This window comes from Prionailurus viverrinus, chromosome D3 (assembly GCF_022837055.1).
Source record: "Prionailurus viverrinus isolate Anna chromosome D3, UM_Priviv_1.0, whole genome shotgun sequence".
Taxonomy (NCBI): Eukaryota; Metazoa; Chordata; class Mammalia; order Carnivora; family Felidae; genus Prionailurus; species Prionailurus viverrinus.
This window is the reverse complement of record NC_062572.1, coordinates 19,479,361-19,497,187: the sequence shown is the minus strand read 5'-3', so window position 1 is coordinate 19,497,187 and position 17,827 is coordinate 19,479,361. Positions and strand designations below refer to the sequence as shown.

The 17,827-nt window shown below is 46.7% G+C and overlaps 1 protein-coding gene and 1 long non-coding RNA gene across 4 annotated transcripts in view; one reads left to right on the top strand and one right to left on the bottom strand.

Moving 5' to 3' along the window:
- The window catches only part of LOC125149275 (uncharacterized), a 52,691-nt gene extending 47,501 nt beyond the window's left edge, over positions 1-5,190 (bottom strand). For all 3 annotated transcript variants that reach the window (XR_007145882.1, XR_007145883.1, XR_007145884.1), the window contains exon 1: positions 4,879-5,190. This is a non-coding gene — a long non-coding RNA (uncharacterized LOC125149275). The remainder of the gene's footprint in view (positions 1-4,878) is intronic.
- A 323-nt stretch (positions 5,191-5,513) lies between these two features.
- The window catches only part of UPB1 (beta-ureidopropionase 1), a 29,069-nt gene continuing 16,755 nt past the window's right edge, over positions 5,514-17,827 (top strand). The window contains exons 1-3 of the mRNA XM_047828131.1: positions 5,514-5,617; positions 11,606-11,777; positions 14,075-14,162. Coding sequence (XP_047684087.1) covers positions 5,514-5,617; positions 11,606-11,777; positions 14,075-14,162 — 364 coding nt within the window. The remainder of the gene's footprint in view (positions 5,618-11,605; positions 11,778-14,074; positions 14,163-17,827) is intronic.

The following is a 17,827-nucleotide window of genomic DNA, read 5'->3' as shown; positions in this document are numbered from 1 at the left end:
TGAAGTAGCCCCCAAGGATGGACTCCCTCCCCCAATATCTACTGTTGTTGCCACTCAGGATTTGGACTACTTGTATCCTAGATGATCAGGGGGCAAAGGCTGAGAGTCTTACTGAAAGAAGAGGATTATGAATCTGCTACAGCCAATTGTGGTCTTTTCAAAAAGCAGACTAAATAAGTAGGTACTGAGTTTATATATGTAAAAAGGACTCATCAAATGAATATAAACATTTATAAATACTGACATGGTGTTCGATTTGGTTCAACAATCATTTATTGAGCTCCAGTTACATGTGAAGCTCTGTAGATTCAAAGAAATGTCATACCTCTATCCTCAAGAAAGTTAACAGATTGAATATTATGGCAACACAGAAATGGGAACTTAGGTAAGCCTGAAGGAGACAGCAAAGGCTTTATTGAAGAGATACTTGAATCTTAAGGTTTGGGTAAGAACTATACAAGCGAAGAAGGAGCTGAACAAAGACAGAGGCATGAAATGATACGGAATATACAACTAGAAGCAGTTTGACAATGCTGGAATCCAAAGTGTAGGGTAGGGAAGAGTGACAGCATGAAATGAGGTCAAATCACGGGCTTTATTCCATGCTCTCTTGGACTTCAGACTAAACTAATGGAGTGCTCTTGAAAAACAGATCACTGGGAATCAAGGCCAAGGGGGAAATTGAAGTTGAGAGGCAGAAAGACTGATTATGAGTTGGGTGAAGTAATTTAGGAAATGATAAAAGCCTGTACAAGGAATGTATAAGTAACAATAGGAATGGAAAAGATGCATCAGATAGGCCGGATTCCAGAAAAAAATTGAGGCCATTGAATGACGTTATCTGAAGGATGTGGTTTCCTGATCTAAATATTTCTTTCAAGGCCTCTCCTGATACTTCCACCATCAGAGTTTCCTTCTACAGAGTTTGAAGAGTCCCTTACTAAAATGGAGTTGATCAGAGCATTTTAGTGTTGGTCAACTAACATTAAAGTGGATTATGCAAATTTAATATGAGTGAAGAAGGCCTTGCACGGAAGAACATGGCTAGTCAAGAGAGGAGAAGCAAGTAAAACAAAGGATAAAGCAAAACAAAAGAGAAAACGTTCAGGCCACTAAAGGCAGACAAAGAAACTTACTAAATCACCATTTTGGCTGAGCTGGCTCTGCTCTGCTACAAAATCCATTTTCAGTTAGCTTGGATATACTATTCCAAAACTCTTTCATGTGAGACACTTAAGTCTACACAAGGATAATAATAATAATAATGATAAAATTAACCCTAGCAAACAAAGAACTGTGATTTAAGAGCTGAAGGAACACCATGCAGAGACAATGTAACACAGAAACTGGGCCTTTAGAAAGTAACTTAGAAATCAAGTCACCTCGAGGAGCCTTGGTGGCTCAGTCAGTTGAGTGTCCAACTCTTAATTTAGGCTCAGGTCACAGTCCCAGAGTCGTGGGATTGAGCCCTGTGTTGGGCTCTGTGCTGAGCATAGAGCCTGCCTGGGATTCTCTTTCTCTCTCCCTCTACCCCCTCTCTCTTGCTCTCTCTAAAATAAAAATAAATATTAAAAAAAAAAAAAGAAATCGGGTCACCTCAGATATTTTTTCCCCCATGACTACAAGTGAAATATTATCTCCTGTATTTTCATTTCTACTAAGTGTCACGTTTAATTTGGAAATCTGACAAATACCAAGAACACTTGCCCCATAGTTCACAGTATTACTGGGAGGAGGAAATGGGACAAAAAGAGGCAAAAGCTTGTGTGTGCTGTAAAGTGCTAAATGATGGCATCATCAGGCCTCTGGCTCACAGGAGAAAAGAGGACAGGTGGGATCTCCATGTCATGGCCTTTGCAAGGATTGCTCACCAATGATTATCATAAAATTTTAGTCCTTCAAATGTTGATGAACAGAGGCCACACTACCTTCAACACTTTCCTTAAGAATTAAAATTAATTGGGGGTGCCTGGATGGTTCAGTCAGTTGAGTGGTTGAGCATCCAACTCTTGATTTTGGCTCAGGTCATGGTCTCATGGTTGGGAGATCGAGCCTGGCATGGGAGTGGGGAGACTTAAGATTCTCTCTCTCTCTCTCTTTCTTCCTCTTTGTCTCTTTCTCTCTCTCCCTTTGTCTCTTCCCTGCTCATCCTCTCTCTAAAATTTAAAAAAAAGAATTAAAATTAACGCACATTGTAAATTTAAAATTAACACCTAAAAACAGACACTAATACATTTTTAACAAATGTGCTCTTTCCATAAAACCAGCCTCTATAATGAACTTTTTCTGTCACAAATAAGCATGTAAATATTAGGATCATATTTTATTAGAATTAGGAAAGGCTTAGTTCATCTCTGTAAACTGTCTTCCCAGCCTCTTCCCCTCCCCTACCTTTCTTATAACAGGGAAACTGAGGTAAAGGTTGAACCCAAACTAACCTGTAGATTTCCTGACTCTGGTCTAAGGCTCTCTTTTCTATAAAATAATTTTTAATAAAATATTTCAAATATAAGGAGAAGCATAATAACGAATACCCAGATTTTTAAAATGTTAATATCATATGCCACCAATCTTTTTTTTTTTTTTTTTTGGACAGGAAATGGCGCTTTAATGCTTCAAATATTTTTTAAAACATATTTAATTTAAAATTAAATAGTATATATCAGCAGATAATGCCCATTCCTCTATCCCATTCCCCTACCTCCTTCTCCAGAGATAACCACCATATTGAGGTTGTGGCATATTCCATTCTTCCTGTTCAAGTCTGTATAAACTCAAATGCTTATATATCCATAAACCACACCATGTTGCCACAAAAAGAGATGGTCTTCAAAACAGGGAGGAGTCCCTCACTCTAGTACACTTGCATGTAGTTAAAACCTTTGGGACTTGGCTAGGTATTTCAGAAAGAAACTAGGGCAGAGCTTAAAGTCTTTTTTAATGATTACCACAGAAGGATCTAGTGAAGTATCTTAATATTTAAAGTGAAAAATAAATTAGGCAAATATAAAAATTTTAATATGATATTTTTTTATCCTTCTCAAGTTAGCATTTTGTATTTGTGAAATCCTGGTTTATAATGACCTAGTATGAATGACCTGTCACTGAACAATAGGGAAAGATGGATTAAGCAATTTAACTAATAATAATAGTTTCTACTTCTGCTTCAAGGTCCAGCTCAAATGTCACCACCTTAATGAATCTGTCCTTGATCCCATCAGAATTAATTCCTTCACCAGTCATTTATTGAGTGCCAGAGCCCTGTAGACACAAAAGTAGATCAGACCCAGTTCCTGCTTAGAGCTCAGAAATAATCACACAATAGTTTTTGATAAATGCTCTAATAGAGATATCCATAAAAGGTTAGCAAAGCCTATACCTTTCCTAGAGCAATTGGAGAAGACACTACAGACGAGGCGATATTTGAGCTGCATCTTACAGGATGAGCAGGAATTCACAAACTCTATCTTTTGATAAAATGTCATTCCAGGTAGGGAGACACTGAATGTGAAGGTAAAAAGGATGATAAGATATTAGTTTTAGAAAGACAACTAGGGATAGACATCAGAGGTAGAAGGATAAGTTAGAAGACTAGCAACAAGTCAAGCAAAAGCTGACATGATTATAGGCATGGGGTGGGAGGGGGAAGGATTTTATCAAAATTTAGGAGATAAATTTAGCAGAATTTGATGCTTGGTTGTGCGGGAGAAGGAAAGAACATGGAGGAGTTGGGGATGACTCCCAAAGGCTTGGAAATATGAGTGGGCAGTGAGGCCATTAACTAAAATAAGAAATACCATACCAAAGATAAGAACAGGCCTGAGAAGTGGTGTGTGTGTGTGTGAGGTTTCTTCTGAGGCATTTTGAGTCGGTAATGAGGTCTCTTCCATTCGGCCTTAAACAATGTCCCTTTCTAGGCCAGAAATCACCCCTTCCTCTTAACTCCACAGCATACTTTCTATCTTTTTCACAACAAATTATTTAAATCTGCTGTTATCTCAGTATTCACAAAATTGTCCCTACCTTAAACCATGAAGAAAAAGTACTAGTCTTGTTCTCTGTGCGTTGTCCTTATCTCAGAGCCTTATATACAAAAAAAAAAAAAACCTTCAACCAAAGTTTGCATTCTTGAAAAGGGAGCTCCATCAAATACTAGGAAGTGTCAGTTAACATTTATCAAAACAATGGCCACAACTTGTGTTAGCGACTTATATAAAATATCTAAAGCATTTGGTCTACAGCCCCTACTTTTAGCTCCTTTTGTGCTTATCTTATCTTACTTTTAAACAACCCTGCAAGGTAGGTGTTTTCCTATTTTACAGATAAAGCAACAGCAGGCCAGAATGTCTGAATAACTTTCAGGTTTGCAAGGTTCACAAGGTTTGCAAGTTGCTTAACCACGATTGGGCCGACTTGCTTCACCACCAGAGTTGAGCTGCTCTGTCCAAATTCTCACTTGGGCTGAAAAGTGGACCTTCTTTGGCTCCCGAGGGGTAGCACTCTCCGGATCGGGAACTGTGAGACGGGCCTCACCCCTATCCTCTCAGGCAAAAGTGCCCCCTCCCAGGAAAAGTGCCCCTGCGGGCGCAACCAGTGCACACGGCAGAGCTCAGAGGGGGCCCAAGGGTCCCGCGGATGACCCGCCGCCCAGGGACCCAGCATTTTGCAGTATTCACGCCAGGAAAGCGCACAGGATCGCTTGACCGTTTGCTCAAGCTATGAGCGCTGCCGGGGCTCTGACCCCGAAGCTCGGGTGGGCGCGCGCGGCCGTGGCTCCCAGCCTGGCCCCTCGTGGGGGCTAGAAGTCCTCACAAATACGAGACACTGGAAGACGGGAGTGCAGCCACTGCCTTTGGGACACTGAAACTCGTCCCGTACCTTCCTCCGCAGTCCCGTGCGGTGGGCCGGCCCGGCTTGCTGTCTGCATTCAGCGGACCGGAGAACGAGTTCCGGGCGAGGAGAAGCCCTGCCCACCGGCTGCGGTGGGAACCGGTCCCGCGAGGGTCCGACAGGACTTGCCAGGCATTTCCCTCAGACCGCGCTTTGCCTCCGAGAGGCCGCGCCGGGCCTCCCTTATCGCCTCTCGGGTTCTCGGTCCCGCCCCACACCTCTGGGTAGGAACCGGACAGCGAGAGAGTGTGACAGGGCAACACAACGGTCCTGGGGACCCTCCGAAGTCCGCAGGGGAGGAAGCAGCAACAACTAGCTGCACGCCGACGAGGCGCGAGGGCTTGGGGAGGTCGGCCCGTGGAATGGGCGTGTCCTGGCGCGTGCGGGAGGAGGTGCGAGGGGCAAGGGGCAGTCCCACCCGCGACGCCCTGGAACGCTGATTGGCTGCGCGCCGTGGAGGCGCGAGGAGGAGGCGTGTCCTCATGTGAGCCCTGCAGGGGCCCAAGGTGAGGGTGTAGAGGGGAGAGCGCTTGCGCGAACCTGGTTGTAGGCCCCTCCTCTTCTTTCTGGGGGCAAAGGGTAGGCGGTTTTAGTCTGGACTTAGGCGCTTGCAGACTCCGGCCATGGAGGGGCCTGAATGGGAGTCGCTGGAGCAGTGCTTGGAGAAGCACCTGCCACCCGCAGACTTGAGGGAGGTGAAACGCATTCTCTATGGCAAGGAAACCAGGTCTGGGGCCTAGAGGCTGGGGTGGGGAGACCTTGGGGCCAGCGAGTGTGGATCTGGGGAACCAGGGAGAGTGCTTCAGGATCTGAAGGACTCTTGAGGGGGCAATGAAGATCTGAGTTGGTGAGCAGAGACCTTAGGAAGTCTAGATGTGACATCTCTGGGCCTCTCAGGGGTTGCACAACCCCCAAGTGACCTTTACAAGCCATTTCTCTCCTTGTTGCCCAGCACCCAGAAGGGAAAAGAACCTGGGAGGGAAAGGTCAGATTTTTACTCTCTGTGGCTTTCTCTGTGGTTACCTGGCTCTCCTTCCCTACTTCCAGTGACCAGCTTCCTCCCAAGAGCTAGGGTTGTACCCTGGGTGTCTGTCTGGGTCAGTGCCTCCAGCCAGAGCCCCCAGTAGGTCAGCTGATTGTCCAGTCCCAGCCCTTCCTGCAGTGACTGGGCCTTTGGCAGATCCTTGGAGGTAGAGGCCAGCTGAATCTAATTGGAGAAGGAACTGTTCCCACTGGCAAGCCACAGGAGTTAGTTACCACACTGGGCGCAAATGTTTTCCCATTCCCAGCCAGTTGTGTGCATCACTAGGACCTTCTGAGTTTAGTGCACTGCTGGACACTGTGTATACAAAGCTGGAAGATGCTTTCCCTTTCACTGTTGTTTCTCTTTGGTCCACTTTACTCAAAACAACCAGAAAATGTGCATCATATCTTGTTGGCTCCTTTGCTTAAAACTCTGTAAGGGTTTCCCATGGCTCTTAGAATGAAATCTAAACTTTGATCCCATACAGCTCCTGAGTTAATGTCCTTCCACTTTCTAGCCCATTGGTGGGCTCTCTGCCCCCACCCAGCCAGACCATGTGCTTCCTGACCTTGTGGCAGTGACCTTGAGGCAGGAACCTGATAGACTCACCTGAAACTCAAGGATGTTGATTGGATCAGTGGATCAGTGGTTCCCAGCCACTGGCTCCAATGGAGTTACGGCGGGGGGGGGGGGGGGGGGGGGGGGGGGGGGCAGATCTCACATATAAGAGTGCTAGTGGATGGTAAAGGTAGAACAACTGCCTTTGGGGGTAGGAGTGGTAGAGAACTCGGTCAAAAAGGACTCTTCCTACCCAAAGAGGGATACCTAGGACTGGGTGAACTTCAAGGTCCCTCCTGAAATCTGAAATCGTGCTGGACTACTACTTTCCTGTCACACCTGTCAAAGTGTGAAGCCTCTTAGAGTTAAGGCTCCCAGAGGTATCTTAATCAAGGGTCTCAGGATGGGAATAGGTTTGTTTTAAGGATGAGGTGGGCATGTTCTTCTAGGAAAAGAAATGGAGAGAGCTTGTGGTGTCAGGGAGAGGTAAAGCACGAGAATCTTAGGAAAAGAGAAATAAGTGTCTCTTATAGGTGACTGGCTGGAGCACATTCTAGAGATTGGGATAAGGACTACCTTGAAAGAGGCATTTTCTATGGGGAGGGATTATAATGGTAGCCGACGTCTATTGACCAACAAGAGCTAGGCCTCATCCTGGGACTTGGCTTGCAGTAACTGTTCACGAAGTGTTCTATTCCACTCAGCACTGAGCCCTTCCAGGCTTTGCCCCTAGGGTATAAACCTTTGTACTTGCTCAGTCCTTGCAGGTGGGTGGGATTTGGCTATGCACAGGATTGCGAACTAAAGATAGAAAATTATTAGTCATTTAAAAACTCTTCTTCCACTTAAACCCCTGCTCACTCCTCATAACCTGACTTGTTTCTGGTCACCTCTGTGAAGGCCTGGGTGGAGCCTGAGTCTTCAGCCCCTCCTCTGGACTTCCAACTGTGTTCCACACCTTACCTTCTCTCCCAGTTACTTGCTGTGTCAAACACAGAGACGATGCTTAGTGAATGTTTGCTAAGTGAATGGGCTTTTGCCTGGGCTAGCCAGATGAAATCCCCCAAAGAACATGGACTCTCAATTTCAAGACAGCCAGAACCAAGAAGCATTTATTCATGTAACAAACATTTATTGTGTGTGGTTTTTTGTCTTGGGCACTAGGAGTACAAGGATAAGTAAGCCATGGTTCCCGTCCTAGAGGGGCTTTCTGTCTTTTGATGGTTGCCCTACATTGTGAGAGAAAGATGCAAGCTGAGCTGGAGAGAGTGTACGTGTGCAGGGTTGGAGGAGGGTTAGGAAGCCTTCTCAGGGGCATCATGCTTGCACTGTATCCTGAAGGAGATGGAGAAATTGGTTTGGAGACAGGAAGGGCTCAGGTACCCTTTGTCAAGGCCCAGACACCAGGGAACATGCTCATTTAGGGATTGCAGGTGTAGAATGTTGTGAGGAGAAGGCAAAAGTGACCATGGTGGACCCACGGGCTCTGTACACCCTGCTAAGGCAGCAGAACCTGTCCTAATGGTGGTGGGAGTCTTCAAAGAATTTGGAGGCAAGGATCATGCCAGTTTCTGGCTTGGACCCCCAGATGGCTGATTCATTCATCTGATGAGGAGCAGCTTTGGGGAAGGCTGCTGAGTTGAATTGGGGGTGCTGTTTAGTTTTCTAGAGCTGCTGTAACAAATTACCACACACTGGTGGCATAAACCAAAAGAAATTTATTTTCACAGTCCTAAAGACCAGAAGTACAAAATCAAGGTGTCTGCAGTGCCACACTTCTCCAAACGCTGTGGGAGAGAATCCTTCCTTGCCTTATCCAGTGGCTTCTGACATCCCTTGGCTTGTGGCAGAATGACCCCAATCTCTGCCTCTGCCTTCACATGACTACCTCCTCTTCTCCCTGTGTCTCTCCTCTGGGCATCTCTTATAAGAATACCTGTCACTAGATTTAGGGCTCACCTGGATAATCCAGTATGATCTCGAGATCTTTAGTTATATCTGCAAATATCCTTTTTCCAAATAAGGTCTTATTCACAGGTTCTGGGTATTAGGATGTGGACATATCTTTTTTTTTTTTTTTTTTTTTTTTTTTTTTTTTTTTTTTTTTTGGCGGGGGAAGTCACAGTCTAACCCACTACAGGGACTGTGTAGAGGTGGTCCTCACAGGGGGCTCGGGACTGCCCTCATTCTAGGCCCAAGAGTGGGTGCAGAGTGGGAGGGGCCCTGGGTGGGTTTCTGGAGAACCTGCTGTTAAAGGAATTAGAAGAAATGGCGACTTTGCATGATACTCCAGAGGTGAGGAAGCAGGATGGGGGGCCCTGAGGCAGGTATCAAGGACATTGAGCAGGATAGGGACAAAATGTCAGATAGTACAGGGAAGTCTAGAAGGATGAAGACAGGTGTTTGTCTCCTGTTGCTAAAGACAACCAGAAGGCTGGTGGCAGTTTGGAGTGGGGGAGTGGGCCCCAGGGAACAGGGGGCTGAGGAAGGTGTGGGAGGTGAGGGCTTCAGGGAAGGTCCCTATGAAGGGGAGGTGAGGAGAGCAAGTGAGGTAACCAGAAGAACCTATGGAGAGTGTGCTTCCCTACTTTTTTTTTTTTTCTCTCTGTTATTTATTTTTAATGGGAGAGACTCAAATAGCTTTAATGGTGGATGTGGTAGGTCTGTAGGAGCCAGGGTGAGGTGTCCAAGCTATGAATATTGCTAAGTAAAAAGGGCAAGTAAGTGGAAGAACAGAATACACAGAAGGACACCAATGTGGGTGTCATTTAGGACACACATTTAAGGAAATATTGGAAAGATACCTAAAACATTGTTAAGAGGGGTTGCCTCTGAGGTTTGGGACAGGAGCTTAACAGTGGGATGGAGAGGGGAACTCATTTTTCACTTGATACCTTCCTTTCCCGCTGTTTGATTTTTTTTCTTCCACAAGCATGTGTTTCTTTTGTAGCAAAGCTCTAGTTTAATTATTTAAAACACTGATGGTAAAAGAGCTATTAGTGGGGAAAGATGAAGTTCCAAAAGCCAGAGGTTGCAGAGGAGGCAGGAGCTGGGCTCCCTCAGGCCATGTCTGCCCTGACCCTGGGTTGGAGAGGTAGGAGCTGGGGGAGGGGCCCAGAAGGGTATGTTGGGGCTGAGCAGGAAGTGATGGGTTTTCCTCCTTGACATTAGAGGTGAGCCCATGAGGGGCCTTAGTAGTAGGATAAGGGGTAGAAGGGCAGAAGGTCGACTCTAGGGATCAAGGGAGGGTTTGGGGCAGCACGGAGCCTCTGTGAGGTTGTGGTTCATCTGGTCTCTGCCCCCACCTGAGCCATAGCTGGTCTATGTCCCACCACCTCCCTGTGCCAAGCCTTTGGTGGGCACAGTACTTGTTTATGGAATGGGGCTCGAGGGTCTGTTGGGTTCTCCAAGACTAAGTGAAGCAGGATGTGGTGATGGACCACCTGGATAACAGGAGGGTTGAGGTGACAAGACAACCGGGGAGTACTGAGAGGAGGCAGAGCCCTGAAGGTAACTCCGTGTGAGGATAGAGTGGTGTGGTCTGCACCACCCCAAGCCTAAGAGAATGATTGTCCACAGGTTGCTGGAAGGGGTGTGTGTGGCAGCATTCAACATAGTGAGAAGGCAGGAAGGCTGCATATCACAGAATAACAGGGCTCATGGTGGTGAACAGATGGGGAGAGTCAACAGCTGTGGGCAGTGGATGAGGAAGGACAGAGGCTGAGGGATATCTGTCATCCAGGTGACAGCTACAGGTGGACTTGGAAAGGTGAGACAAGATCTCTTCCATCTGTTACCTTCCTGGGATGAGACCCAGACTGAGGATGGGCCTGACAAGATGTCTCCCAAAGGATGGTCCTGCTCCCCCCGCCCGTGGGCCTAAGAGGAAACAGACACACAGAGCCCTTCTTCTTCTCCTGTCCCCCATGATGACTTGTCCTGGGGCTGAGGTCTACAGGAGTCCTCTCCCTGAGGGCAAGGGGACTGTGTCTGAGGCAGTCACAGTAAGGGGAGGCACGGTGTGGGCACTGCTGCTATTTCTAACCTGCTAGCAAACGGAACTCTGACTAGTTGAAAAGCAGGCTGATTGTCAGGGGCGGAACCCAACTTGGAGCTGTCAGGGCCGTCACATGGAAACCGCCTGGCAGGGGGCGGCGGCAGGGGGCTTGGGCTGACAGGGCTGTGATTTTGAAAGAAACATCTTTAAAAAAGTGATTTAAAGTAGGAGAGAAATATTATTATTAGATAATGGCTGTCAGGTTATTTTTTGATGTGTTCTCTGAGTATTTCATAACCATCTCGCCCCTAGATGGTAAGGCCTTCCTGGCCAGAGGCCATGTCCCCTGCTCTTGTGGGTTTCACCTCAGTGCACAGCACCCAACCAGCATCAGGAGGTGTTTGCCGTTTGGCCAGTGGTCACTTAAGCTGGGAGATTTTACAAATAATCCACTTGCCTTTGTTAATAAACCACAAACCAGGGTGAGTGCCTGGGCCGTTGGTCTGGACACCTGGGCTTCACCAAGCTCACTCAGCACTGGGCATGGAATTGCCCCCAGTGGGAGCAGCAACAGGACAGGGCAGTGGGGCTCACTAGAGACTTGTAACCCTCAGTGGTGAATGGTCACAGGACCCTCCCTCATGCTACCAGTCTCCTAAGTCCTGTTCTCAACAGCCACTTTGTCTTATCACAGCCTGCACCAGGCTCAGCACAGCCCTCTGATTCTAGTCTACACACATTTTGGAAATCCATTACCTCTCCTCTTCTGTGCTGACTGCTGAAACCAATCCCCACCCTGAGGTCAGCAGCTCTAAAACATCAACCTCTTGACCAGTCATTCTGCAGCCCCCCTCCCTGTTCCCCTGCTTTCCCAGGCCAGAAGACTATGGCACCTCCCTAGTGAAATCCATACTCAGCGTAGTATCCATTCTCCACCAGGCGGGGCCCTCCCTCCTCCTGGCCCCCACTCCAGCTTCCCACAAGTGGGCCCTTGCCCTGGGCTTCTCTCTGTGCCTTCCTGCCAAACATCCCTGCCTCCTCTCTACCAGATAGATGACTACTGGGGGGTTGGAGGTGAATTTAAATTCAGCAGACCTCATGCAAATTGTCTCCCTTCTACTTTCCTGTCCATTTAGGAAGCTCGATCTGCCCGGCAGGGCTTTTGAAGCCGCCTCTGAAGGGGACTTTGAGCTGCAAGGCTATGCCTTTGAGGCAGCAAAGGAGCAACTGAGGCCACCTCGGACCATGCGTGTGGGACTTGTTCAGAACAGAACTCCCCTGCCTGCCGATGCCCCTGTGGCAAAACAGGTGCAACCTCTTTTGACCATAAATACATAAACGGAGCTGTGGCTTGCTCTGTGTTTTGTTTTTTGTTTTGTTTTGTTTTGTTTTTTTTTAACATTTATTTATTTTTGAGACAGAGAGAGACAGAGCATGAACGGGGGAGGGTCAGAAAGAGGGAGACACAGAATCTGAAACAGGCTCCAGGCTCCGAGCTGTCAGCACAGAGCCCGACACGGGGCTCGAACTCACGGACCGCGAGATCGTGACCTGAGCCGAAGTCGGCCGCTTAACCGACTGAGCCACCCAGGTGCCCCTTGCTCTGTGTTTTGAACACGTCCACAGTCCCTGGGTCACTGCAGGTCCACTGCTCACTGCAGGTCTGTAGGCACCTCGAGTGTCACCTAGACGCTTCTGCCCTGCAGCCCCCCTTCCCTGCAGCCCACATCTCTGGCTCCTCTTTCTCTTCTGGCTCCTACCCTCTCTCTGCCTGCCCCTCCACATCCTCTCCTGTGATTGATCTGAAGTTCCATTTATCAATTGAGAGGGTGTCCTTTTGTCTGCCTCACGCTCTTTCTCTGGAATTCTGCCTCTCGGTCTCTTGCCAGAAGGGTACGTGCTGGCACACACCAGTCAGGACCTGTCTGTCCATCTGCATGTTCCTCTGCCTTGATCCTGAGAGCAGGGACTCACTGAACCCAGATGTCTGTCAGCTGATGGTGCCTCAGGGTGACGGGAATATGATACGCAATTCCTTATGACCTTACAGTTAATATAAATGTGACGGCATCTTGTATGTCCCTAAAGAAACATGTTATCACAGACGTAGGCGATTTGTTGTATATACTTCTTCACAGCATTTCTCTAGCTGTTGAAACTTTTAAGAGTTTTTCTGCAGAGGTTTCCTGGGGATACAGCATGCCTCAGAACTCCTAGGGATTCTCAAGAAAAGGCCATTTGGATTCCAGGTCAGGTTCTGCATCATCTTTCACTCTGGTCCTTCTGTTTTTATTGAATTTAAAGATTTCTGGTTCCCTGTTCACTTTTTGTCTCTGGGTTAGCTGACTGTGAATGTATTTCCTCAGCCATCCCAGATTGGCAGGGCCAGGGTCACTGTTCTCCCCCACAGCTCCTTGGAGCACACTTTGCACACTGTCAGCACCTAGCAAATATCCACAGAGCCTTGGTGTGCAGTCTCACAGGAGAGACCATCATAAAGAGTAGGTGCTCTCTGGTTTTCAACCTGGTTCTTCTGGTCTTTCTTGAACAAACACTTCCAGACATCTCCTGGGGGCCAGGCATTGTGCTGAGGACACCAAGAAGATGAAGACACTTTCCTCCTGCCCCTGAGGAGCCCATGGGGTGAGGGGAGTGACAAACAGTGGAGGAACACAACAGCATAGCAGGAACAGCGCCACCAAAGGGACCTACCAGGGAGTGCTGAGGCACCTCTTGATGCTCAGCCCTCTGCTGGGAGAGTCACTTCTCTGTGGGTGACACATGACATGAATAACACATCCCAGGAAAATTGGGTGGAGTGGGGAAGTGCATTCTTGATGGAGGACACAGCTGAGAAATGGGATCCATTAATTTGATGACAAGATGCACACAGGAAAACAAAAATGGCAGGACAAGGCATGCCGGAAGGCTCAAGTGCAGGGTGGTAGGAAGTGGATTGTGTCCTAAGGCAGAAGGAGCAGCAGTTAGCCCAGGGGAGGGCCAAGGTGTGCACTGGGTGTGGGCCCCTCTTGCAGTAAGTAGCAAACAAGCTTATGCACTCCTTTGAGCAACTCCTTAGGGCAGCGGGTATTCTCCCCATTCTCCAGGTAAAGAAACTGAGGCTCTGAAAGGCAGCATTAAGTGTGTGGAACCCTAGAGCCTCTGTACCTCCACCTTTTCCTGCAGATTTTGGACTTGATGAGACTAGGATATATCAGAACCTCCCCACCCTACTTGTCCTCTTGCAGCTGCCTAGGTTGGGGGTTGTTCCACGTGTGTGAGGATGAGTTCTAAAAATGGTCTCAACCAGGGGCACCTGGCTCAGTGGGTTAAGTGTCCAACTTTGGCTCGGTTCACGATCTCATGTTTGTGAGTTGAAGCCCCACATCAGGTTCCATGCTGACAGCGTGGACCCTACTTGGGATTCTCTCTCTCTCTCTCTCTCTCTCTCTCTCTCGCTGTCTCTCTCTCTCTCGCTGTCTCTGCCCCTCCCCTACTTGTGTGGCACACTGTCTCTCTCAAAATAAATGAATAAACTTGGGGGAAAAAAAGATCTCAACCAATAAAAGGAAATGGGTTCTAATCCTTGCTTTTTGAATTGCCAGGTCACTGCCCTTCACAGACGCATAGAAGCCATCGCAGAGGTGGCTGCAATGTGTGGAGTGAACATCATCTGTTTCCAGGAAGCATGGAGTAAGTCTGTCTTGGGGTGCTTTCTCTGCTGCCTTCAGACAATAGTGTATTATCTCCATGTCACCAAGAAGACTTCTTGATTTTTGAAAATCTCTTCTGATCTACGGAAAGATTATTTCGTCAACAATACCAGAAAGGCAGAAATCCTGGCCTCCCTCCCTCTCATGCACCCCAGTCTGTTGTCTGGTTCTGCCACTTCTTCCTCCCAAATTGTTTGGAACCCATTAAGCTGTTCCTCCCTACCTTCTTTTTTTTTTTCTTCTTAACATTTTTTAAAATTTATTTTTGAGAGACAGAGACAGAGCATGAGCGGGGGAGGGGCAGAGAGAGAGGGAGACACAGAATCTGAAGCAGGCTCCAGGCTCTGAGCTGTCAGCACAGAGCCCAGAGCGGGGCTCGAACCCACAAGCCATGAGATCATGACCTGAGCCAAAGTTGGACGCTTAACCGACTGAATCACCCAGGCGTCCCCTCCCTTTTTTTAAGTTTATTAATTTATTTAGAAAGAGAGAGAGCAACAAGCAGGGGAAGGGCAGAGAGAGAGAGGGAGAGAGAGAGAGAGAGAGAGAATCCCAAGCAGGGTCCGTGCTGTCAGTGTGGACCCAGATTCAGGGCTCAATCCCTTGAACTGTGAGATTATGACCTGAGCTGAAATCGAGAATTTGACATTTAACTGACTGAGCCACCCAGGTGCCCCCTCCCCACCTTCTCACCAGTGCCCTGGTCTGAGGAGTCATCAGCTCACACCTTGGCTTTGATAATTGCCTCTAACTCCTCCACTGTGCTCTCCACTTGGGCCCCTTCTAACTGGCTCTTGACCCATTCTAGGAAAGATCTCTACAAAACTCAACTCTATACCACTTAGTCTGTTCCTTCCCCCATATCTGTGACCCCATCTCTGCTGGGCTCTGCTCTCACCTCCCTGATCCTTCATTCCCCTCTCCCTCCACCCAGACCACTGTAGCAGCTGCTCCCTCTGCCTGGCCTTTGTCTCCCTCTCCCTCCCCTTGCCTTTTAGACCCTATCCAACCTTCACATAGAAGCTCAGAGCCCACCTCCCTATCTAATATTACATCCAGGTTATATACTCCTGGTACCATGTACCTTTATTTTTTCTTTATCAAAGTTACACATGCTTATAATTGGGAGTCAAATGGTCTACAAGTCTGTTACCAAAAAACAGCTGTCTTCCTCCCTAGAGGCAACCACTTTCTACTCTTAGCTGGTTCTTTAGGAATCTACCTCTGTGTTTTTGCTTCTTGATTTTTCAGTTTCGCACCATCTATTAACTTCCCACTGTGGAAGAAGACAGCATTAGTTCCTCACCTCCTCTGCCCGCTCTGTTCACACATACCCTTCCTATCCTCCATCCGTTCTCTGCAAGCCATTTTCTAGACTTAGATTTCTTTCTCCGAATAACTTTCTGTTTTCCCCAGAATTTACATTGTTTTCTGCACACCTACCCCAAATTCTACCCCAGGCTTTCTTCCAGCTTCCTGAATCTACTCAAGAGCTTTAGACACGTGAAGCTGCTTGTCGGTTCCACCTCCTCCTTTTTTTTTTTTTTTTTAATTTTAAGTTTTTATTTTAAGTCCAGTTAGTTAACATACAGTGTTAGGTTAGTTTCTGGTGTAAAATATAGTGATTCAGCAGTTTCCATACATCACCTGGTGCTCATCACGACAAGTGCGCTTCATAATCCCCATCACCTATTTCACTCCATGTCCCCACCCTGGTTCCATCACCTTGAAGGAACATATCCCCAGAGCCTTCTGGCTGCGCTAGTCTGATTTAGCTGGCTGCACAGCTGTCCTTCTGGTGATTTCCCTTCACCATCATGCTGGGGGGTTCCTTTGTCTTGATCTTGTGCTCTCCTATACCACATCTTCCTCTTTCTTGCTTTGCTCCCTCTTTTTGGTTGAGTAGTTTTCTGAGAAAGAACAGGAAGGAGGTAACCGTTTGGAGATCTTGCATATCTGAAAATATGTTCCTCCTACAACTTGCTTGATAGTTTGGTTGGGTGTTGAATTCTGGGTTAGAAATACTTTTCCTTCAGAAGTTTGGACACATTGATCCATTGTCTTCTGATTTCGGGTGTTGTTGACTAGTCTAAAGCCATTTTGACTTATGACCCATTGCATTTAATCTTTATTTTTAAATTATTTTTATTTTAATTATTATTAATTATTATTAATTATTAATGAATATAATTATATATAATTATATGTTACATAATTATATATTATTATATAATTTATATAATTATTAATAATTATCATTAATTATTATTAATTATTTTTCTCTAGAAGTTGTAGGATATTCTCTAGTACTTTGAAGTTTCATAATGATATGCCATTGTGTGAATCTATTTTTTAATTTTTTAATGTTTTTATTATTTACTTATTTTGAGAAGAGAGAGAGAGCACATAAGAAGGGGAGAGGCAGAAAGAGAGGAAGAGAGAGAATCCCAAGCAGTCTCCACACTGTCAGCCAGAGCCCAATCTCACAAACCGTGAGATTGTGACCTGAGCCAAAAATCAAGAGTTGGATGGATGTTTAACTAACTGAGCCACCCAGGTGCTACTGTGTGTACCTATTTTAATCCATTATTTTAGGAACTCAGTGGGATATTTCAGGCTAGAAATTTGGGTCCTTCAGATCTATTGTTCATTAGTGATTTTCTCCCTTTTTTCTTTCCTCTCCTGATACTCCTACTATTAGGATGTTGCAACTCCGGACTAGATCCATAATTTTCTTAAGTATTTCCTCCTGTTTTTCATCTTTGTCTTTTTGCTCAGTTTTCTGGTAGATTTTATCTGTCATTCAGCCTTTTATATGGTCTTTTGTTTCCCCTGTCATATTTTGAATTTACAAGAGTTCTTTTGGTCTGAAAGTTCCTGTTTTATGACATCCTGTTCTTATTTTATAATTACAATACTTTCTCTTATCTTTGACAATATTAGGTAGCATTTTTTTCTCCTTGCCAGTTTCCTACTTCAGATTGGTCTTTTTTACCCCCTGATTGTATTTTAAGAATTGGGGGTTTAAAAGCTGATTGCAAGCTCTGAGTCTGTGGGAAGGGCTCCTCTCCCACTGAGCTTCATGATAGGATGACTTGGTTTAGCCGTTTGTTAGGTAATCCCTCATAGTAGTATCTTTGGGTCATTCTTTTTCAGGCTGGTCAGAGTCCCCGGAGAATATTCTTCTTATCTCCTGCCAAGAAGAGAAAGAGGATAGGGGTCCAGTGTGCTGATGTTTACTGAATCCCTCTGTTTTTGACACTCTACTCATCTGTATCTGTCCTGACTTCCCCACGGCCAGAGGCCTTCTGTTTACCTCCGAGAGTGAACCTCTAGCCCTCTGCTGGGGTGGGAGGGACACCTGCCGGCCTCGTGCAGTAGGAGGGATCTGGGCTTCTGCCTGCTTCTTAAGCAGACTTTTGACCAATTTTTGTTTGCCATTTCCCCTCCCTGCTTCCCCACCTTCAGAGCCACGTGGTACCTCTGACTCCTGAACTTTGCAGGGGTATGGGGTGGAGAGTAGGGTGTTTCCCATCCTCCTCTGCTGCTGGGAGCCTGAATTTTCTAGGTCTACCACGGTATCTACCCTCATCCCTCGGCTCGCCAGCCTCCAGTGTTTTGTTGCTCTAGTCCTTCTCTCAGTGC